This window comes from Tamandua tetradactyla, chromosome 1 (assembly GCF_023851605.1).
Source record: "Tamandua tetradactyla isolate mTamTet1 chromosome 1, mTamTet1.pri, whole genome shotgun sequence".
In the NCBI taxonomy this organism is placed as follows: Eukaryota; Metazoa; Chordata; class Mammalia; order Pilosa; family Myrmecophagidae; genus Tamandua; species Tamandua tetradactyla.
This window is the reverse complement of record NC_135327.1, coordinates 151,255,183-151,279,390: the sequence shown is the minus strand read 5'-3', so window position 1 is coordinate 151,279,390 and position 24,208 is coordinate 151,255,183. Positions and strand designations below refer to the sequence as shown.

At 37.0% G+C, this 24,208-nt stretch overlaps 1 protein-coding gene across 4 annotated transcripts in view; it reads left to right on the top strand.

Moving 5' to 3' along the window:
- Positions 1 to 24,208, top strand: part of DOCK4 (dedicator of cytokinesis 4) — a 468,183-nt gene that overhangs the window by 260,018 nt on the left and 183,957 nt on the right. For all 4 annotated transcript variants that reach the window (XM_077169893.1, XM_077169973.1, XM_077169724.1 and 1 more), the window contains exons 10-12: positions 387 to 447; positions 5,126 to 5,258; positions 8,730 to 8,818. In XM_077169893.1, coding sequence (XP_077026008.1) covers positions 387 to 447; positions 5,126 to 5,258; positions 8,730 to 8,818 — 283 coding nt within the window. The remainder of the gene's footprint in view (positions 1 to 386; positions 448 to 5,125; positions 5,259 to 8,729; positions 8,819 to 24,208) is intronic.

Genomic DNA, 24,208 nt, shown 5'->3' with positions numbered 1-24,208 from the left:
GCGCCTATTATACCAATGTACAGTGGCGATGGGACTCAGCATGGCCCTGATGTCTGGTATAGGGTTAATGAATGTTTGAAGTGGCTGAGTAACTGAATGAAAGGATAGATGAAGAATAAGCTTTCAAATATTACTTGCCATCTAGTAACACTTAAAGTACTTCACTAGACCTTTAATACCTCACTAGACCTAAAATAAAGTTGATTGTAGTGATATTGTTGTAACGGGATTTGAACCATATCCTGCTGCTTCAGAAATTCCATTTAGAATGCCTGTGTTTTCCTCTTTGTCTTTCTTCTACTATTGGCACAAGTATTGTACTGTGCCTTCAAATGCTGCTGTGTAAGTTGCGAGTTGTAAAATGACCAGACTTTGTTTTTTGGTAGGATTTGGGTAGCAGCGAGCTAAGAAAGGACATCTACATTGCCGTGCACATTATCCGCATCGGTAGGTACAGCACTCGTCAGTGCGGCAGGGCAAATAAAAGGCAGAAGAAACATTGACAGGTTTTTGTGTTTGTGATGCATTTGCTATCTGGATCAAGAAAAAAAATCAAGGCTAGTTTTGAATGTAGGAATCACTGAATGTGGGAATTGTTGCCTGGCCTCTGCAACCTAACATTCAACCTCCTCAGCCACCGTAAATGGGTTTTGGTCTTTTTCTGTAAGTCATTGGGTAGTTTGTTGCATCTCACTTTGTTTTATTGGTCCTCCTAAAAATATTTGATTCAAACATTTTGTATTTGTCTTTTTAATTTTAATTTCTGTTGACAGCCTAAAATAAAGTGAGTTTTCTACAAGTTTATGAAAGCTTTAACCATTTAACCATTTTTGCACATTTCCAAAGTGCAGAATGCTGTAGAGCCTTATTCCAGAAGGTGTTATAAGGAAAGAATTATGCAGTAGTTCCACTTCTAGGTATATATCCAAAAGCATGGGGAGCAGCGACTCAAACAGATGTTTATACACCAGTGTTATAGCATAATTCACAGTACCCATAAGGTAGAAAGAATCCATGTGTCCATCAATAGATAAATGGATAAACAAAATGTGGTATATACATACAGTGGAATATTATTCAGCTATAGAAAGGAACGAAGTACAGATATATACTATAACATGGATGAATCAGAAATTATTGTGTGGAGTAAAATTAGACACAAAAGGACAAATCTTGTACGATTCCACTTATAGGAAATATCTAGAATAAGTAAATTCATAGAGTCATAAAGTAGATTAAGGGTTACAGGGGGTGGAGACTTATTGCTTAATGGGCACAAAGTTTCTATCTGGAGTGATGAAAAAGTTTGGGTAATGAATGGTGTTGCTGTTAGCTCAACATTCTGAATGTAGTTCATGCCATTGAATTGTATGCTCAAAATGGTTAAAATGGGGAATTCTGTGTCTATTGTTATTTTGTATGTTATCAAAATAACAATTTTAAGAAAAAAATTTATGAAAATACTGAAAACTATGCTTTTTCCTTTGACTTGCATATTGATGTCAACTTATTAAAGGGTTGCAAAAATCCTACAGGGAAAAGTAAACATGCTTTCCGACTTTATAGACCCTAGCTTTCCCCAAGTTTGATTTAACCATGGAATCCTTTCATGTAAAAGCCTTTCTACATTTATTAACATCTCATAGAACACATTTGGGGAATCCTCTATGATGAATTTGTGCAGCAGAGTCAGAGTGTGTTCCCTTGTTTGTACATATGCTCTAAAAGCAGACAGTTTATGGCAGAGAAATTGGGTAAGACGAGGAATGGTGTAGCCTACACAGTTTTTCTTTTAAAGCTAACCAGCTGATATTGGAAACTGGGTCCCACTTCTTCACTCATTATGCTATATTACATAACTGTATACTTGTTTGGGAATAGCTCTATAGGACAGTAGTCTCACTTGCATTGCTCTCTATTTTTATAGCTTTCATTTTAAGCACATGACCACTGTGTTGTGCATTGAGAGAGCCATAAACATCATGTCAAAATAAATATCCTACATATTTTCTCATATTCTGAAAACCCCTTTTCATTTTATGCTATTTTCATATTCAAGTGGTGGTAAAAATGCTAAAAGTGAACTGTTTGGGGATTTAAAAAAAAATTTTAATTTTAAATTAGTATGCGAGAAAACATTTGGAAAGAATCTTAAAATACTAGAAAAATTGAAATGCACGTTGCTGTGTACTGGTGAGATAGAGCCTGTTTGCTGTGTAATTCTGTGTGTGTGTGTGCATGTGCTTATGTACGTGTGATTAAATTCAGATTTGTTATACCAATTGTTTATGCAAAATATGGTTTTAGGTAATTTCACGTAAACACAGCTAAAATTCAAATATCACCTTCTCTAGCATTGAAAGAAGAAAAATAAACTACTTTTTAAAAGTTTTAAAAAAGTATCTACAAAAAAGGAATAAAAACGGTATCTAAGGTTTTCAGTGGTGGGTGAGCATGTAGCAGAGTGAGTACATGCCTTGCTTAACCAAGACCTGGCCAGCTCCGCCCCTCACTTACACAGAGGAAGCCAATTCATCCTTTTACTCATCGCAGGGCCGCCTGTCAAATACACTTGCATTTTATTAAGGATTATATTTTTTGCTAGGATTTTTCTGGTCATTAAGTAGTCTGAATGCATATAGAATCAGAGATTACCTACCCACCCCCAGCTTTTGTCAAACCAGTACTTCTCAGGAATTATTGCAAAAACTTGCTTAATGATCATATTTACTGGTCTGACATTTGAAGAAATAAGTTTCAGGCAAGACACTAAGAGAGGTTAAGGCTTAATCTGCCAGCTTCTTTGATGCAGTGTAATGGAAAAGGGGAGGAATTGTTATCTATCAGGGACAGACCCTTTTTACTTTGTATGGAATGCCGTGGTACCCGCTTTGTGGGGAAAGGACACCATCACTCTGGCTGCCAAGACCAAGAACAGTAGCTCCTTGCTTCTGGAAATTTAAGCCCAGATCTTTGATTTAGAAAAAAGCAAAAAGAAGAAATTAGTAGTTTTTATCCCCTTGCTCCTCGCAGCTGCTCTTCCAAACCCTAAGCCTCCCCTTTTGGCAGGTTGTTAAATATCTTTACCTTCCTGTGATCCTCTTACTTTCATTCGTAGCAATGAAACCAGACCTGTGAATTCTTATGAGTCCTAGAATTAGGAATACCAGTGCTGGCTTCAATAGTCTTTTCAGTACAGTAATGGACCAAGCGGATCCAAAGCTGTGTTGTCCACACAGCCAGGGAAGAAAATTAAAATTGATTTTGAGAGTGCATGGGTAGTTCAGTGGTGAGAATGCCCACCTTCCATGTGGAGACCAGGGTTTGATTCCTGGACCATGCACCCCCCCCCAAAAAAAAAAAACTGAGATTTTGAGAACATGAATGGTGTGGGAATAATGGTCATGGGGCTCAGAGAGTGACTCATTCCAGAGTCCTCTCGGTTGTCTTGAGAGTAACGCTTACCTCCCTCGCTTATGGGGCCAGTCCCCTACCCTCCCACTTCACCACTTCATCACTTTTCTTTTGTGCCGTTATAGCTGAAGGAAGTGGGCAGTGCCCTTGTAGGACTTTATAGCTGCAAAGCCTTTAGGAATAATCTTGTTCAGTTTTCACGGGTTTTTGGGTTTTTTTTGTTTGTTTGTTTGACTAAGACCTTCTTTCAAGTTAGTGAAAGAAAATTTTCAAAAATTTTCATTTTCCTTTTCAACAATTCAACTCCAGGCCGGGCCATGGTGACTCACTGGCAGTGTTCTCTCCTGCCATGCCAGAGACCCGGGTTTGTTTCCCAGTGCCTGCCCATGTAAAAAAATAAAAATTTCAACTTGGAAATTTAATCACTTTGACATCCTTTGTTCATCTAGAAATGATTAAATTAAAATTTTATTTTAGATCATGATTTCAATAAAGATTGGAGTATATATTTCATCCCAATGCAATCTGTGAGAGTATTTTCCCATTTAATGAGGAACCAAAGTTTGTTTAAATCAATTCTATAAGTAAGAGTATGATTGGTTGATAAATAAATTCAAATATGGCATTAATAGGGTTTGCTTTATAGGCAGAATATATATTAAGATATTGATCAAAATTTAACTATATTATAGCATCAGTTCATCAAAACCTGATATTTGAAGTTCTTATATTTTGCATGTCTAAAAACCAATGGACTTATTTTGAATTTGAATGTTTTTTAGTTTTGATTCTAGCTGATAAAATGAGAGGCTTTCAGTCTGCTATTTGTATTTCCCTGAAAATAATGTATTGCAGAGATAGTTTACTTTTATTACTGATAAATGACGCTAAATTGAGTATTGCATCTTTTTTTTCTATTTAACATTGGTTTTTGGAAGTATGGGAAACATCTTGATGTATCTAAGTATTTTGCTCACCTGAAAACAACTTATAGATCTGTTGCCAAGCATCTGGAGGCTGATTTGCAGGGTTATTTTTTTTATTTCTCATTATTTTTCTCTGCAGTCACTTATTATAGTTCAGCATCAGTATACTTTTTACTTTCTGTCTTCAGAATCATCCATTCATAGCTAATGTCAATAATAAATTAAAACAGCATATTTAAAAATATGTAATTTAAACAAATTAAAATGATATTAAAGTCAAAATCATCAGGGGACATTTCAGTGATTACCTGAATTAGGAGCATGCTCCTTTGATTGCCACTGACTACCACCTATACCTACTTGCTTTATTTCAGAGAATCTCAAACTGCTTCATTTCAAAGGCAACATTTTTGAAATGGCTTTTTAAATGTGGATTTTTTTTACAGATAAAAAACGAAATAGGCACCACTACTGCCCTTAACAGCATGAACCTCTTGGATTACCTTCACAAATGCCCAGGGGGTTCCCAAACATGAGATCAGCACCAGTCCTCATATATTGCAGATGGCAGCTGACATGCAGAGCTTATGCTGCTTGCCTGAGGTTCCCCCCACTGGGTGGTTAGGGAGGAGGGTCTAGAACTCAGGTATCTTGTGTTGCTCCAAACAGGTGTTCTTTCCATCGCACAGTGACATTAATATGGTCCATCTTGTAATCTCATGTCTCTCATTAAGATGCATGTAATCAAGTGGCCCAGGAGTTATGTGTGATCTCTCACTGGACAGGTCGAATGGGGGCAGGAGAGAAAAAGAATGCCTGCAGCGTCCAGTACCGGCGACCCTTTGGCTGTGCTGTACTTAGCATTGCTGATCTGCTGACGGGAGAGACAAAAGACGACCTCATCCTGAAAGTCTACATGTAAGAAATGTACACCCAGAGACTGGGTGGGTGCAGGGGCACATGCGGATGCTATTGGGGTGAAGTCTACTTTAATGGAAGAGTAAGGGATGGTTGAGTTCATGTGTCATACCTCAGAAACTAAAAAGTCTGTGCTCTTGCTATATGTGAGCCTACAAATCACTATTTGCCAGTCAGAGGAATTATGAAATCCTGAATAGTGGTGAATATAGGCAGTTTATCAAAAATGTGTACTTTCAACTACATAGAGTATCTCCTTCTAACTAAGCATGTCTTTACTCCCAGACAGAAATTTGTTCCTAGAATAAGGAAACAGATGTTTAAAATGTTTTATTAGAGAAGCTGTGGGTTTACAGAACAATCATGCAAAAAGTACAGGACTCCGATATACTACCCTAATACTCACAAAATAGTTTTGAATGTAAATTAATTAGAATTAGGAAAGGGAAGCTCAGGTGATTTCCCTCACTCCATAAAGAAGGAGCCTAATGTATTCTACATCATGGTAAATGTTTTTTGAAATACGAATCCTTTTAGATCATCCCACCCTGAGCATCTCCCCACTGGTTTGGTAATAAATACCGACCTGAAGTCAAATCCTCAGAGCAGACTCACTGGGGTTTCCACAGTCCTGGTCTGAGAACTGCGCCACTGTCATCTTCTGTGAGTGAGCTGGCTGTAGTTTCCTATTCAGGCAGTCGTATTGCTATATCAAACCTATGTCATTTGTGGATGTTTCACTACTGGCCTGCCTCAAATTATTTTGTCACCACTGCTGCAGAGTTTTATGGATTTATTCACTCCCCACCTACTGTTGCCCCGGGACCTATGCCACACTTTTGCTAATTAGTTGGCAAGGGTTTGTCTATTGCTTGTGATTTAGGAGTAGAAATTCTCTTCATCCCTTTAAAAATGGATAATGCTTGTGGCTTTGATGTGAGACTTTAAAACTGCAGTGAAGCCAGTGGATGGTAAAATTTGTTACTGTTTTTGTCAGGTAGTACCCCACAGTTCCAGTGGTTGGGCTTAAATCCATGATAATCTGTCCAAACTCCACTGTTAATCATAAAACATCACTTCTTTTAAATAGTTCTGATGATAATAGCTGTCTCATACCATGTGCTTGCTGTGTGCTAATAACTATGCTAAGCTCTTTTCACAAGTCATGTTGCTTTATCATCCCAGCAACCTATAAAGCAAATGCTGTTATCTTAGTTGTACATATAAGGACACAGAGAGGCTAAATAACTTGCCCAAAGCCACACAGCTAATAAGAAAGGGAACAGATCTGAAATTAGGACTGTCTGACCAATGGACCTGAGCTGTTGTGTTGTTACCAAATTATATCCTTCAGGACATTATCTCATCCCCTTCTCTAGTGACGCAGTAATGATGCTGTTGTGTGACATTGCTTTTAAAGAGCACTAAAATTCTTGGGAAGTACGATCTCAACATTTCTTAGAGTATTCTTTCTAGGTATGAGTTGCAAGGGCTACATTTATCTTGCCATTGGGAAGACTGAGGGACCAATAGCTGCATGCACTACCCTTGGTGAGGCAGCCAGCTAAAGACCTAAGGTTTCCAGTTCTACCAATGGGAGACACTCTTAGAAATAAATTGTGCTGCACTTTGTGGTTTTAATGTCTATTTTTTCCTATAGATCAAATAAGGTTGGGGTAATTCTTGCTGAAACAACGATCCCTTAAAAATGCCAGTTCAGCAAATTGTAAAGCTGTTATATTAAGCAGTCAAAACAGTCACTGTAGATTAAGAAGGAACTGTGAATTTAGTAAAACGTGCTAGGAAAGTACCTGTTAAAAACAATTTGGGGCGGTGTGACAGTGGCTCAGTGGCAGAATTCTCGCCTGCCATGCTGGAGACCTGGCCCGTTTCCCAGTGCCTGCACATGCGGGAAAAAAAAAACAACAATTCAGAAGAAATTTCTGTTTGCTAAGGGGAGCACACCCCTAGTCAATTTGGAACTCAAATATAGAACAATAAAAATTGCCTTATCTGAGCCTGGAAGATATTTCAGTCACATACATTAGGATCTTTGACTTTATTGAGTTTTGGAGGTTAAGCGCTTAGATTCTGGAGTTGGTTTGCTATCTAATAGAAGCAAGCCATCTTTCTTCCATGCCCAGTGGGCTGAAATAAGAAAAGCAGAATGTACTAACTGGCAATTTGATGTTGTCCAGCCAGACGGACGGGTTATTTAATTCCATCTTAACAGCCTTGCAAGATTCAGCACTCTGTTTGGTACCCAGCTGTTAACCGACACAAAAATTACCTCCATCCTGTTCACCCTGGAAAATTCTGGGGTGATTAAATAAATATGTGAGCAAATAATTGTGAATTAACTACAACAGAAAAGATTGCTAGGAAAAAGAATCTGCACTATGGAAATTTTTGATTAATAGTGCTTTACAGTCCTGATTTTTGGTGGTGTTAGAGGGAATATCTGTGGGCAATAAAAGACTAGTAAATTTTCGAACATGTCCAGATGAGCTGAATTGAGGAGTAGTGACAGCAAAGGGAGACAGCAGGCCCAAATGGCATGATTCATCAGGAGTCACTTGACAGAGGGACGTCCATCAACTCATTTGCACAACGGATGTTTTTTAAGCACCCACAATGTTCAAAGTACTGTGTGTGGGGGGGACAGAACTATCAACCAGCACTAGATTCAAACCTCAGAAACCCTAACAGTATTCCAGGTGAACTCCATCATGTGTACAAATAAAGGTACCACAAGCAAGCCAAAAGCAAGAGGTGCAGATGGCTGTGAGTGTGGGAAGGGGCAGACATGCCTTTTAGCCCACATGTGGGAAATCTTAGTAAGTAATATACCCTTTGGTAAATACTGTCACCCTTTTGCAAGGGCAAGTTGAGTTATCTCAATTTTATTTTGCTTGATTTGTTGCATTTTGATGCTGTCCATACCTGGTCATGTTATAGTAGATGGAGGCTGTCAAATGAGAACTAACTTATGAGCATTTATTGTATGCCAGTCATTACCTTAAGCCCCTGCTTTTTAAATATTCTAGCATATTACTCCCATTTTGTGGATGAGGAAATTGAGACACGAAGAGAATAAATAACTTGCCTGAAAAATATGGCTCAGTAAATAGTGAGGATTGGAATCCAGGGAAGCAGGCTCTTAGTCTCCACTGCTTTCCACTGAACGCATCGGTCTCTGAGATATGGGATCGACTCCTAATCTATAAATTGTTCATCCCAACTGCTTTCCTCTTGAGGGGGTAGTCAGGCATTGCCCAGTGTGGGCATTTCTGTTCATTCTGGGGCAATCATGCTAAAACAGGAACCGCCTACAACAGGTTGTTGGCGACTCCAAGAAGATTTAGGGACGTACGTTACAGTGGTTGTGACAAGAAGGGCAGGTGTGCCCTTAAGGTTCTTGCTGGTTTTCATGCATCCATAAAGCTTAACTGAGTGCTCCCATTTTCACAGGTGTAACACAGAGAGTGAGTGGTACCAAATCCACGAAAACATCATCAAAAAGCTGAATGCACGTTATAATTTGACTGGCTCCAATGCGGGTGAGTATATAGGCGTGGCTGACTTTTTCTAACCTTCAGTCTCTTTTCTTTTGCTTGTGTGAATGGAAGAGAAATGATAGTGTTTTGTTCTTCTCTCTATTCACTCTAACTTTTTAAAAGTTCAGTGAGCATTCTGATGGGTCTCCCTATGTCATGAGAGGTTTGTAGCTATAACTCTCTGAAACAACTGTTCTGTCCTGCTTTCAAACAAGGGAGAAGGATCTGAATTTGCCCAGTGGTACCAAGTAAGTTGTTACTGAGAGTTAACAAATGGCAAATATGCTTGGGTTCATGGCTGTCATGTGGAATCATGTTGACAAACTGAAATCTGTCAGTAAGATCCAATAAACATGCTTCACTGCCTTTAACTGGCTGCCAGCAAGCAACATGATTGCACTGGAAAATAAACGTCCAGGTTCACAGATTGAAACTGGCTAAGAACGAAAATGATATTGACTGCAGTATTATGTAGAGAAAACATGTTTACTTGTTTAAAGGGGAACCAAAACATTATATAGCATTACAGATTATATGTAGTATAATATACTGTATAGAACATATTATATAATGTATTATGCAATATATTATATTATATACCTATATAGATTAGTGACAGCTTTGCATAGTTTGATCAGTATGCAAGAATTTGGTGAATACTGTTTACCCCCTACCTCTTTCCAACCCCTGCTGAAATAAAATAACCTATGCAGTTGTATATTTTTAATGATGCATAGAAGCTTTAATTAAGTAAGCTATTTGAACTGAATGCATTGTCTTTTAAGTGAAAGACTGTTTTTTGAGTACTTTGAATGTAGATATTTGTAGTATAGTCCAATTCACCTGGAAGTTAGCAGAACCAGAATATCAATTCAGACCTGTGTACGTCTTGCTGGGCCAAAATGACCCACAGGGAGAAAGTAATGGCAGGGCAGAAGCTTTGTGGTTTATTGCAGCGAGAGTGGTAAGTATCCACAACTCATTTATGTGGCAACACTTCAGAGATGAGGTCAGTTTCCTCCTCCTTCTCCCAATACTTGGGGAGGTACCTTGGGTTTTGGTTGATTCTGATGGTAATTTGCTTTGGACAATGTCTTCCATTCACTCTAAATAAGCAAAGAAACTTGGAACACTTGCAATTGGGGTCAGAGTCCCTGAAGGGCAAGGAAGAAACCGTAGTAGTGGAATACAAAATAAAGTAATAAGTTTACTTTAGAAACTGGCACCCATGCCTTATCGTCTCTTTTCCTGTAAACGAATTATAGTAGTATTTTTTGTGTATGCACTAAATAGTTTAATTTAAATGTACATTCAATAAGATGATAGAGTGGAAAACAGCCACATTCATTGGGAGACTTCTAGCTGAATCCATAGGTACTGTTCTAAACCTTTTGGTGATTCTTTTTAACCATTAGCCCTAATATTATCATTAAATTCACTCTGGAACTGTGCTGTCCTATCTGGTAGCCTACTAGCCTTATGTGACTATTGAGCGCCAGATATGTTCCTAATATAGCACTAGAATTGAGATGTGCTGTAAGAAGTACATACTGGATTTCGAAGATTTGGTTCAATAAAAAGAGTATAAAATATCTCATGTTGAAATAACATTTTGGATATATTGGATTAAATGCAATGTGTTATTAAAATTAAGTTTTTTTGCCTTTTTAACAGCTACTAGAAACTTAAACTATATAAAATTAAAATATTTAAATGTAATGACTTGCATTATATCTTTATTGGACATTGCTACTCTAGACTCAGTTTAAAATTTTTGAAAAAATTCTTTGTGTGCCTCACAAATAAATACATTATGCCTTGCTCCTTTCTTTCTGCTTACCAGCTGTGAGCAGAGGAGTTTGTAGACATTGTGTGTCTTATTCTTTTCTTCCCAAGAGGCCCATTAATTTTAATTTACTTGCCTTTATCTCCTATGTGAATAAATAGTATAAAAACACCCCTGAACTGATTTCCACATGTATTCCCATGCCTCGCCAACATTATGGGGAATCTTGACAGTTTTCCTACACTTCTTTGCCAACTCTTTATCAACCTCCAGGCCTTTCCCCTTTCAGATGTGCATCATGCAGAACAACAAAATGCAATTGTTGTTGAAATGGTTGAATGTATCATTTCCATTGTCCAAATTCTGAGGTGATAACCCAGTTACCGCTTGAATCATGGTCAAGTTCTGGATGGCAGGCTGTGGTTTGGACCTCCAGGTAGATTCCTAACATAACTGAGCCTCTCCCCTGCAAGTCCTCTGTTAGGGGTAAGGGGTCCAGTCACACCAAACCAGCAGACTTCACTCTGCTACAAGACTCATCTCTTTGAGAATGTGATGTGGCATGTAAGAGCTGTGCCTCTGGAATCAGAATGTCCTAGGTCTGAATCACAGTTTTGCTGGGTTGATAGTAGTATCTTTCTCTAAAGGAAGATTAAAAGTGAAAATGTATTGCAAAGCATTTAGTCCAGAATTTGATATATAACAAATGTGTACTAAATGTAAGGACAATTATAGTTATTCTTATCTACTTCAGAGCTATCATCTGGAATATTCTGGCCCTTCTTTGAAGTCAGGTCACTTTGTTTCATTTTCTCAAAATAATTCCCAATTTAATCCCTTGGTAAAGACTTGGAGAATAATATAGTTGTTCTGTTGATAGGTCAAATCATTGAATCAAACCTTCTTACTCATTGTTTCTTCCATCTCCTCTCTACTGATTTGTTTGTTAATATCTCTTTCTAGGTCTTTTTAATTTAATTGTTTACTTCTGATTGCGTTTATTAATTTGAAAAAGGAAGGGCAGCGTAGTTTATTTCCTTGGGCAATTCCCCAGGTACTTAAGCATGTTCCCTGTGCTTTGTTAGTTTTATTGACTGAGTAATTATTTATTTACCCTTACTGGAATCCTAAGTGAGACTGTACCAGAAAGTGAGATTCAAACCATGTTATTCCCTGTTTACAGCCATTGTGCAAAACCGAAAAACTACCTGCTGTATCTTTAGAAAGAGTGAAAGAAACCATTTTACTGTGGAGCCTCAACTTCCTGTTTAATTGTATAAAGGGTGTCCCCTCCCTTTGGCGTGATCCAGCCTTCATTTTACTGCCAACTGCGATACCTAAATTCCTGGGCAGCAAAATGAATAGTATAGTCTTTGTATCTAACTTCTGCTCCAAAGCCCTATCTGCTCTCCTGCCCTTATGTCCCAGACTCTTCTCCATCCTTCTTTCAACCTTGATTCCAAGCCAGATAGTTCTTCCGGTCTCCACTGACCCCTTTTAGCTCCCTCAGACCAAGAGCACTCTCAGCCTCATCACTCCAAAATATTGCCCAGAGAGAAAAGCTCAGGAAGAAACGTAAAAATTCCTTTGCACCCTCCACTAAAGTTTCTACCCTTTAGTCTTGATGGGTCATGGTTCTATGTTACCTTGACTTATTTCCTTCTGAAGGACAAAGTGTTGGCCGGCTGAAAGGTAGTCAGGAGCTGTTTTACTTCATTGTTGAAAGGGAAGCACTCTGATTACTTACTTAAAAATAGTGTGGGAAACAAGAGAAGAAGAAATTGAAATTGGAAATTAGGGTGCCTAATGTTCAAACTATCACAGTGGTTAGATGGTCAACTTCCGTTGTTTTCTCCTTGGACCACATACTTGTTGTTTAAATGGAAACAGTGCAGTCAAACGTTTTCAATAGAATTGAGTTCACACCACAAAGGACTGTTTTTTCTGTTTTCCCCCTGCTATTCCTTAGTCATTAGTACTTAAAAAAAGATAGAAAAGAAAAAAGAATAACTTTGAAATTAGTTTGGGAAGCGAAGTCTGCCAACTAATTTCTAAACACTTTATGCTTCATTGGTATTCTCCTCTCTCTTGGAGTTGTAATCTTATCTGTTTAATAGATAAAAGGTTTTATCTAGTTGGCTGGCTTTTTTCCCTTTAACCCAAGACTTTGTTGCAAAATTACATTAACTGCTATCTTTGGTGATTTTAGAAACTGAGAGAACACTGCAGGTATTCCTTTTAGCTCTTAAATATAAAAATGATTAAATTACTCTTTTTTTTGTTTGTTTGTTTGCTAATGCTGCCAGCAATGCAATATACCAAAAATGAGTTGGCTTTTATTAAGGGAGTTTATTAGGTTACAAGTTTGCAGTTCAAAGGCCATAAAAATGCCCAAAGACATTCAGAGAAAGATACCATGACTCAAGAAAGGCCAATCTGGGAAGGTACATGGCTAGTGTTTGCTGGTCCTTTGGCTTCTGGTTTCAAACAGCTTCCCCTGGGTTGGGCGGGAGGAGCATTTTCTTTCTGTGTCTCCAAAGGTCTCACTCTATGTCAGTTCTAAAGCTTTTTCCAAAATGGTTCCCTCTTAAAAGGACTCTAGTAAGTGACCCCACCCACCTTGAATGGGTGGAGGCACATCTCCATGGAAACCACCTAATCAGAAGGTCCCACCCACAATTTGTTGGGTCACATCTCCATGGAAACAACTTAATCAAAAAGATCCCACCCCAAAATATTGAATATGGATTAAAGAGAATGGCTTTTCTGGGGTACACAACAGTTTCACACTGACACTGTCTCTTATGGTTATATTTAGTTAAGTTGAATACTTTGAAATTTCCAAATTGGTAATTTTTTAATCCAAAATTAGTATTGTGAAAAATAGAAATTCCAGAGCTATTTCAGTAAAATGAGCCCAGTTCAGATTTGTTGAGCAAATGGTTATTGCAAGTGTCACTTCTGATAAAACTTAGCAGTTGAATTCTAGGAATGTGAAATAAGACTGAGCCAATATGATTTAGTACGGCAAATTCAGCTTGAAATGAAGTATATAAAAATCATTGGCTATGTTTCAGTATGTCATGAGAGGAACTTCAAAATCCTATCTTATTTCTGTATTTATGAAATATTTCCTGTAGTTTGTACATGTAGTATATAACTAGAAGAGATCGTATTTCCTGATCAGGCAAATTTCTGGAATCTTTTTTTTTTTTTGCTTTGGTAGGATGAGTGTGCATGGTTATATTTCTGTCATCTGTATCATTTATTCAAAAAAATAGGTAAAAGGAATTATTTAGATAAGAAGCCCACTGCATATAGGGAGAACAACTTAACTTGGTCCAGAAAGTAAACAGTGTTCTTTATTTGGCTGAAATGAAAGGAGATTTGGGGGAGTGTTCAGTTCTATTTTTTGTAGTTGAGGATGCTATCTGCATGTACCAGTATGCCAGTTTAATTGTCTTGGTGAATTGGTATAATTCTTAAAGATTGTAAAAGTTTCCTGAATTTTAAACATTACATTCAGAAACTTTGCTTTCTAATATTAAAAGAAAAGTGATACTGATTGGCACCACCTATTGGCTAGAAATATAGTATATGGCCTTTTTGCTTACTTTTAGAATTTTCTAATTATTTTACTATGCTCTCTTTAATTCTTTAAATTTTTTTATTTCCACTAATTTTACTTACAGAAAAATTGCAAGACAGTACAAAGAATTCCCAATACCCTTCACACATTTCCAAACATTAACATTTTACTACATTTACTTTCTCTTTCTCCACTCCCCACCTTCCAGAGTCATTTAATTTAACATTACTGATGTGGTGTAATTCTTAAGGATTGCTTTGGTGCTCCTAAGATTCACACACACACACACACACACACACACACACACACACTTATATGTATATATTTTGAACATTTATGTAAACATTTTGCTCCTAAACTGTTTGAAATCAAGTTGTGGGCAGGATACCATTCTACTCCTACTTACTGCCATGTGGATATCCTTAAAACAAGAATATAATGACACAACCACAGTACTGTTTTCAAAATCAGAAAGTTAGTATTGATACACTACTGCTAGCTAATGTACAGGTATTGTAATAGTTAAGGTTCAGGTGTCAACTTGGCCAGGAGATGGTACCCAGTTACTCTGTTGCTGTGGACTTAAATCATCAGCATGTGAACTTCATCTGTGCTGATTATATCTGCAGTGGCTAAGGGAAGTGCCTTCCCAATGAGTGATGTTTAATTTAATCAGCTGGAGGATTTAGAAACAGCTCAGACCCAGGCATTTGGACATGCAGAAAGAAATCGCCCCTGGGAAACCTATAAGCCAGGAGGGAAGACCAGCAGATGCTACCTTTTCCCTTCCCATGTGACAGTGAAAGCCAGAGGAAAGCCAGCTGACTTTCCTCCAAAGAGCTGTAAATTTGTAACTAAATAAATCTCTTTATAAAAGCCAGTCCATTTCTGGTGTGATGCATTCCAGCAGCTTTAGTAAGCTAAAACACGCCTTAATAAGATTTGGCCAATTTTTAAAATGTCCTTTATAATTAAAAAAAAAAAAAAGCCAGAATAATGTGTTGCATGAAGTCATTATCTTTTTTAGTTTCTGTTAATCTAAACCATTCTCTTTCATTGTCAGTGAAGAAAAAAATATAGTCCAAAATATGATTTTAAATTTTACATGAAGGTATTTTTAAAGCTTTGTGCAATAATTTTTTTTACAAAAATAAATTATGAATTAATAGAAGTAGTGATTAGAGCTTAATTTTATTTTCTAAATTAGCTATACTTTTTAGTATTTACATTTCTTTGCTAAGCTCAAAATTGTATAGAACTAAAAAAAATTGTATAGCACTATAAAACATTACAATAAAAAAAATCAGTGTCTCTAACCATGCCAGGATTGTGCACTTCTCACACTCCACACCAGTGGTTCTTAACCATAAGCATTTTGCCCCCGGGGAACATTTAATAATGTCTAGAGACATTTTTGATTGTCACGTTTGGGGTTGCTATTGGTATCTAGAGGGTGGAGGCCAGGGATGCTGTCAAACATGCACAGGACAAACACTTCCTCTGCCCAACAACAAAGAGACTGTGATAAGAGACTACACAGTTGAGGTTATTGTAGTTAAATGGCAGATGCTAAAAATCACTACATGAGACTCAACATTGAAAAGCCTCCATTTTGTTTTGCAATTTGAAAATTGTTTATTAGCTAACTCCTCTAAATGTGATGATTCTGTACCCAGAATAAACATATTTGGTAATTAAGATTTACTAGAACAAGCTCCTGACTTTGTGGTTCAATTCCATGAACAGGAATTGATTGGGTGCCTGCTTTTGTGCTCAGCATTTTAACAGGTGCTGAGTAGGTACAATGTTGAGTAAAAACCAGTTCTCCTTTCAAGAACTTCACAACCAGATAAAAGGGATAACCATATCAGCATTTACATATACTGTAGAATATTGCCAATCCATTAAAAAAAGATGCAGAAATGGTTTCTGGTCTCAAAAAAGAAAAGCTCAGCGAATGGTTGGGTTGCTTTTTGATTTTCTAGCAAGAATCTACTCAGTAAATTTCTTTTCTAGTTAAGATGCAATGAAAGTAAATAATTTCAGATGTCTGATGGCCCTTAGTTAGATATTCCATGACTTATTATGTATTACTTCAGTCTTATTTGCTCTGTGACTCTTAGTCATGGGCTAACCACTTATTTAGAGAAAACTTCAAAGCCTTCCCCAAATTATGAAATTTGGAAATAGCAAATCTGAAGACAGCAGTTATAATCACATGATTATTTGCTCAAGTTTATCATATTGATCATAACTTTTGTGTGCCTTTATTTGCCTAGTAGGTAGGCTTCCTAATGTATAGAGTTACTGCTTCTAGAAGGTCTCAGTGAGATGCTCTTCAGAAGGTGATACTTTTGTCAGAGCTTTTAATTATCCTCAGTTGTGTCAACATCGCATCCTTTAAGGGTTAAGTTGGTTTAAAGAAGTAGTCAATGTTAGGCATATACAGAAATTGAATGATATGGCTACAAGTAAGAAATAAAGGTATGGCTATAGAGAAAGGACTGTGATTCTCTTCTTTTTTCTTTTTGACCTTAAATTGACTGACTGTGAATCGAAAGAGAAGATACCTCCCCAATTCTGAACAATGGCAGCATTAATGAACTTAGTTTGCCTCGGTGACAAAATTGAAGGAAAACTGTCATTTGAATAACCTGGTTGTCTTGGATAGAGGCTTTAAGCTCTTAGACCCCTCTATCATGTAACTAGCACATCATTAAAACAGACTTCTACTGCATTTACAACTGCTATTTTACTGTCTGCACCTAAGATGCCTCTACCTACATTCCAGTCTCTTCCTAATGCTTCGGACTTCTCCTCCATTCATTCACTTCCAGCAGTGTTGTCTCATTTGACTCCACCTCTGCAAGACATTTGACTTCCTTTCTTTCCTTTGTTTCAGAAATCCTGTTTCTGGCCTCCTAATGTAAACACCTCATCAGATCAAGCCAGGATGTTACTGATTGGTATAGGTCCTTGCATGCAGTGTCCCTGAAAAGGTCTCCCTGGCTCTGAATTGGACTGAAATAGGATATTAGCTTTTAGCGAATTTATTTAGAAAGTAAAGTTATTTTACCTTAAAGTTGAAACTGAGATGGTTATTTCTAAATCAAGCACTTAAGAGGGAACAGAAGTGAAAACCCTTCCTCTAATAATAAAGAAATCCTAAGTATTTCAGAAATTAGCAGATTTTATTGAAGGTACTTTTTTGAAAGAGTCTAATAATGTAGTCTAAACAGTCTAATAATACAAGTTGTCTTAGTAAAACTTGATACCTCAAGAATATTAGTAATTTGGAGTAAAAGTTAGGAAATACTGCTGGTTGTGTGTTACCCTCTGCCTCCAACTTCCACACACATGCCAAGTGTGCAAGTCCTGTCTGTCAAGTATTGAGAATTCTGCTTTAGGAAAGGCAGCAAGAGGAAATCTGTGGACCCACTCCCCAGTGAAACAGCCATACGTGGTGAAAAGTATATGTTAAAAAAAATTAAAGTCTCTGGAAATTATGCTGATAACATGCAGCACATGAGTAAATATCTATTTAAGAATCTCTAATAACAGCTCAACATAATGAAATCATTGTGGCCAAGAAGTCTGGGCTCCTTCTCCCCTCAGTTACCAGTCTAGGGATGTGGTTTACCAGTTGGGGCAGACTTCCAGCATTTCTTATCCCCCCAGGTCTTAGGTTCAGAGGCCAAATTGCTGACGGGTGCTGCTGAAAGGTTGGGTGCTCCCTTCCTCCACCCAACCCCAATTTATAGGTCGGGCCTCTACCCCAGGTGCAGCAAGCTGAAAATATTAAGCACCCTTGGTTCAGCTTGCTCACAGGGTGGGGTTCCATGCAGGGAGAGGCAAACCAAGAAAACCAGAGACCACTTCTCCCACCTAATGCCTTGCTGCTTATAAAGCAGGACTACCACTAAAGAGAAATGAGCCACTCTCCTTATCTTCAGCTCTGAAAGTGGCTCAGGGATTTTGCTCAGATGGAAAGGTATGCCATAAGAACAGAGAAGTCAGAAACTCTCCCCAAAAGGACTGATATTATTTAAAACAGTGGGTTTGGGAGTTCAAAATAATGGAGATTTTGGAGATAAGCAATTACAAAGAGGTTGGTAGTTTCATAAGAGCAACAGGTTAAAACCATAGGCTGGCTGGTATAACAGAGAAAATCAGGAAAAGAAACATCTATGATGAGCCCTCCTGGGATCAGAACAAGCCAGAATGTGTGGCTTCAAAGTCTGCCCCTACAAAGGGGCCTAGGTTTAATTGGATCAAACAGTGGAACAATTTATGCCCTCAGGCATTGTTGAAAACAACAGAGCAATCATCTGGCAACTGGTGGAACCTAACAACTAGGTGTGATGCTAACAGAGGTAGGCAGTTGAAATAGCCAAAGAGAGCCATTGTAAAACCACTCATATACCAGGATGAATGTGCTCATGGCCAAGGCTGTCACCTCTGAGGAACAACATCAGAGGGCTGCAGAGAGAACAAATTTCCCTAAAATAGTCCATCCAAGTCACTAAACAAGTAAACAAGCAAACAAACAAAACAAGACCTGTAGGAGGGAGACAATATCCAAAGTTACTATAGCATATTACCAAAAATGTTCAGTTTTCGAAGAATTATGAGACATACAAAGAAACAAGAAAATATGTCCCATGCCTGGGGTTTCTTGTCCCATACCTGGGGCGGGGGGTGGGGGGTGTTGGGAAGCAGACAATAGACTCTGCCCGTGAGTAGGCCCAATGGGTAGATTCAACAAAAACTTCAGAGCAGCCATGGAAATTTGTTTTAAGAGCTAAAGGAAAGCCTGATAAGAGAAGAAAGGAAGGAGTGATGCTCTGGTCTCCTCTGCCCAGAGTATGGTTTCCTCTCTCCGTCTCCTTCTTCTTCTCCCCTCCTCCCCTTCTACACACGTGAAATGTCAGCCTGCCCATCTGAACATTTCTCTGCAGGGTACCTCAAAGACATCTGCAGTTTAGCCTATCCATGACAAAACTTGATTTCTGCAATTTCCTGCTCTTTCATTTCCATCACCTTCACAGTTTCTCAATTCAAATGCTCAAGAATCTTCCATGATTCCACATTTCCCTTCTACTGGAACAGTGTCTCCTCATCTTTTGCTTTGTCATCTTTTCTAAACTTGAATGCTACTTTCTCGGAGATGCCTTTTATAACCATTTCCCCTGTTTTGTTTTTTTATCTCAGTGTCTTCTTATTGAGTTAACATATGCATATACTACTTTAAAATTTTTAAAAATCTAGTTAAATTTTTGAAAGCCCAATATTTCATGACTAGTAGGTAGGCACTCAAGTACGTATTTCAGAAATGACAGAATAAGCAAATAAATACATACAATTATTAGATGTAGGCCTCAGATTTGTTTCTTTGTTGCCTAATGCCTAATCAAAAGGAAAACAAATATAAGATGAAAAATATGCCAGGTCTTAGGAGGCCATATAATTTTTCCTTATTCTGTGACCAATGGCCATGATTTACTCATCCAGCCTCTATTGAACTCTTAAGTGCTTTGGGGTTTGTCACATTTATAAGTAATATTGGAGGAACATCTTAGAAGATTTGGAATCTGAAAACTCAGAATGGCAGAATTAATAAATAAAAATGGAAAATGGAGGGAGGAATTGTTTGGGGATTGAATAGAAAAGACTGGCTTTTTATGTAGATGTCCTTCCACAAACATTAATTGCTTACTCTGTCTTTCTCTATTTGTTCAAGCTAAACTGCTGAGCTTGGGTCTTATTTTCTGTAATCATGACAGATATTAAATTTAATCACTCATTATTTCTTACCTCGCCTGTTCAAATATCCATAATATATCTCCTACCAAATCTTCTTCCATGACACTACCAGAATCTTCCCTCAAATACAAGCCTGCTCATCTCATTCTCCATTTCATCGTTCATTGATCCATCACTTCTGATGCCAGCTTGACTCTTTTGTGTGGTCTCCCAAACAGGCCCTCATGACCTGGCTCAGCCTCTTTACTTTAGCCATGTCTCTGGCCTCAATGCAATACGCCTTTCTTTGAATTCTGGGTTTTAGTAGCAGCATAGAGTTGTGATACTATAAATTTGCACACCCAGGAACCACATGCCCTTAGGGTAACATGGCAGTAATCTTGGAAAACAAATTAATGATACAGCCGTTAATGAATTTACTAAAAATTAGAAGAACTCAGCTATAACAGAAAAACATTGCAAAGACATTCACCCCTATGCATTTCTTTCTTTAATCACGACTTCCTGCTATATTTCATGCCCTCCCTGCTTGATTCTAATAAATACCTCTTTTTTACATTTAGATTTTATGTGGTGAATTTTATATGGTGAATTTTTTAAGTCCCTTTATCCTTATTCAACTAGGCCTGTTTTCTAAAATGAATTTTCTTAAACTTTTGAATATCCTGGGTCAGTTGGCTGAAGAGTCTAATACGGGGTCTCTATTTGACTATGTTTATTTTGAGAAGAAGTAAAATTAAGCAATTTGCCATGCCTCTTCTTATCAAATGGATGTTTTTAAATGCTGAAAATGGAAACACAAGACCATTTCAGTTTAGTCATCAAGCTTTCTGAATATTCTAACTGAGGAAGTGAAATTAATAAGGATTAATATTTATGTGCCAACTGTATATTCTTGCTTTTTTCTTCCATAGATCAATTTAGGGAATTGTTTGTGATTATTTCTGGCTTGTATTGTTCCTGTTAATATCCATCCTGTGAAAATGTTTTTACAGTAGCACATCTAGTTTTAGCACAAATATTTTTAGAACATATATTTTAATATCCAGCCATTTTTCTTCTATATGTATATAGAAACTCAGGAGAATTAAACACAATTATACAACGTTAAATATTTTTTTAATTGCTTTACCTTTCTTAGGTCAATCTTTTAATCAATATTGTGATTAAAATTGCACTTTAATTTTATATATTTATAAAGGTGTTTGACAAGGGACACTTTTAAATTAAACTTTAGTGAGATTGATAGTCCTTGGAATACTACATAATTAGAATAATATTTTGATTGGTTAACTAATTTACTAGTTTGTAATTATAATTGCACACTGAAAGCATTGCTCTTATACTTTAATCATGGACCTCTTGTGTTACTGGAAAACAGTATGGGTTGAAATGACTTTAAGTTTCTGAAATATGGTAGACCTAGCTGTTGTGACTGCCCCTCCGATGTCAAACACATAAAAATACTGGATAAACTACAACCAAGATATGTTAAAAATAGAGAGCTGAAGTTCAAAGAAAGAAGGGGAAATCTTGCTGACAGACATGAAGAGAAAGCTCAAAACTAGAAGGGTAAAACATTCAAGAATATGTTCTGACAGGGAAGGGGCATGTGGGGTGTGAATATAAGTCATCAGGACTTATATTTTAAAATTTTAAGTTTTAAAATTTCCATAGACATTCCTAGGATCGTACCAGTGGCACTTAGAACTGAGTCTTCTAGTACAGGGCCTGCAGAACTGTTCTATTTATGTAAAAGGTAGTCGGGATGCATCGTTTTCCAGCAAGTCTGAAAATATATTAACCAAGTAGTGTGGAAAAAATTCGTAACTGTGAAATTCAATAATAAAAACTCATCCCAACTGAGTAGCCTGGAAAAAAAGAATTATGACTCCATATGGCCACTGACACACTCATGATATATGGGATTCCTGTGCAAAGTAAGCAATCTCAACTAAAGATGATTCACAATTATACACACTCGTACACACACATGCATGAAGAAATAATCAGCAATGAAGCAAAGTAAGCAGATACAGAGAACAGGAAAATCATGACCTCTTAGAATATGAAGCAAAAAAAATTATCAGAAAAAGATTAAATGAGAGAAGAAAGGATTCCTAATGAAAAAGAAAACATTTTTGAAAAATGAACAAGGAGATTTTAAAAATTCATGTTCCAAAAAAATATTAATTGGATACCTATATGCTGGGTATTAGTTAAGACGCTAGTATTAATAGAGCAAACAAAAATCCCTGTCTTTTTGAAGCTTAATTGTAGTAGCTAGAAAAAACTAAATAGACCTTCTAAAATTCTTTTATTTATTTTCCTTTTTCGGGGTGAGGGGGGTGGGGGTGGGGGTACATGGGCAGGCTCCGGGAATCTAACCTGGTTCTCTGGCATGGCAGGCAGGAATTCTGCTGCTGAGCCACCATTGCCTGTCCAAATTCTTTTATTTTAAGTCAAGGAAATTAAAGAAAAAGGTTAAATAGCAACTGAGCTCACTTGAAAAGAGAATGGATAAACAAAAACTATAGTTAGAAACACCATCCAGAATGCAACACAAAGGGAAAATGCAATGGAAAAATCTGAATAAACATTTAAGAGACATGAAAGATTGTATTGGAAAAGACCAGCATGCATCTAGTAAGAAGTCTAGAAGGAGCAAATAGAGTGCATATAAAAGCTTGAATATTTGAAAATAAAACCCAGGAATTTGCACAACTTTTACATAGGATGAGTCCCTAGATAAAAGAAGCAAAAGTCATAAGTGTGATAAATAGTACTGAGTCATATTTAAATACATGATGGTGAAACTGCAGAACTTCAAAGACAAAACTAGAAACTAGAGAGAAAAAACTGATTACCAAAACTGAAATAATAATCAGACTCATCCACAGTAATAGAAGTCTGAGCATCATGAAATAATATCTTAAAATTGCTGTGGGAAGCCTCTCTAGAACATCAGATAGTTCCCTCTCCCTACTGCATATTAGTGACAGACCCTTCCAATATGTAAATGTTAGAATGGCCATAGCCCAAACACCCCTAAAGAGAGGAATGGAAAGATCAAAGGTGATGTTGGAGTTATACTGTGAAGATAAGATTTAAAAATGAATATGATTGCTGAATCATTAAATTGATATCTTTTTTAGTCTCCAGACTCTTACAGCAACTAGGAGTAAAAACCTAAAATTGTGGAATTGTAACCCATGTCAAACTCTGAAATATGTTCTACAACTAATTGTGGTACTGCACATTGAAATTCATTGCTTCTTTGCATATATGTTATTTTTCACAAGAAAAGAAGGAAAAAAGTTGATTGTGAGATTAAAAAATATGTACGCCTTCTAGCCTCCTGTGTTCTGGAGCAACTAGAAGGAAAAATCTGAGTGGATTGCATGGTAGCTCATGACAAACTCTGGGATCTGTCCTGTAACTACTTGTTGAAGAGTACTTTGAAAACTATTGCTTTTTTATTTCTTTGCTTTGTGTATATGTTATATTATATTAAAAAAAATTTTTTAAAGTTGCTGTGGGAAAATGGCCAACTTTGAATTCTATACTTGCAAAGCTATTACTTAAACGTGGGAATAATAAAGAAAGAAATAAGAACTGAAGGAATCTGCCACTCACACATTCACTGAAAGACTACTTAGATGGTTATCAGGACTGAAGAAATTGAACCCAGAGGGAAGAAATGGAGTGCAAGAAGCAATAGTGTGCAAAGAAAATGGTAAATGTGTGGGCAAATCTAAGTTAGCATTGGCTGTAGACCACAAAAATTTTAAAATATGTCATCATCAGTACTAAAAAGTTCTGAAATCCCAGAATTGTTTTGCAGGCTCAAGTTCTTGATTAAATTTAGATTTTAAATCAGCTACTTAACGTTAAACATTTAATGAATAGATATATAACTTCCAGAAGAACTGAGTGGGAAATAGGGGAAATAAGAAAACCTAACCCATTTAGAACCTAGAAATCAAATTAAAAAGAAAATCATGAGCATTGGAAGATACAAAATAAAAGAGTAGAATAACCTTTCCCCTTTACCAAATTGCATATTTAAGCATCTTCTCAAGATTATTTCAGAATTTTCTATTTGTTCAGAGCCTTGGCTTATTAATAATTCTACACAAACTCAGAATCCTTATGTCATTAGGAATTTTTTTTTTTTAACAAACAAACAAAAAACTATATTTCAGGTGCAGCTTCATTCAGTGTTCCAACATAGTTACATTACACTTAGGTATTA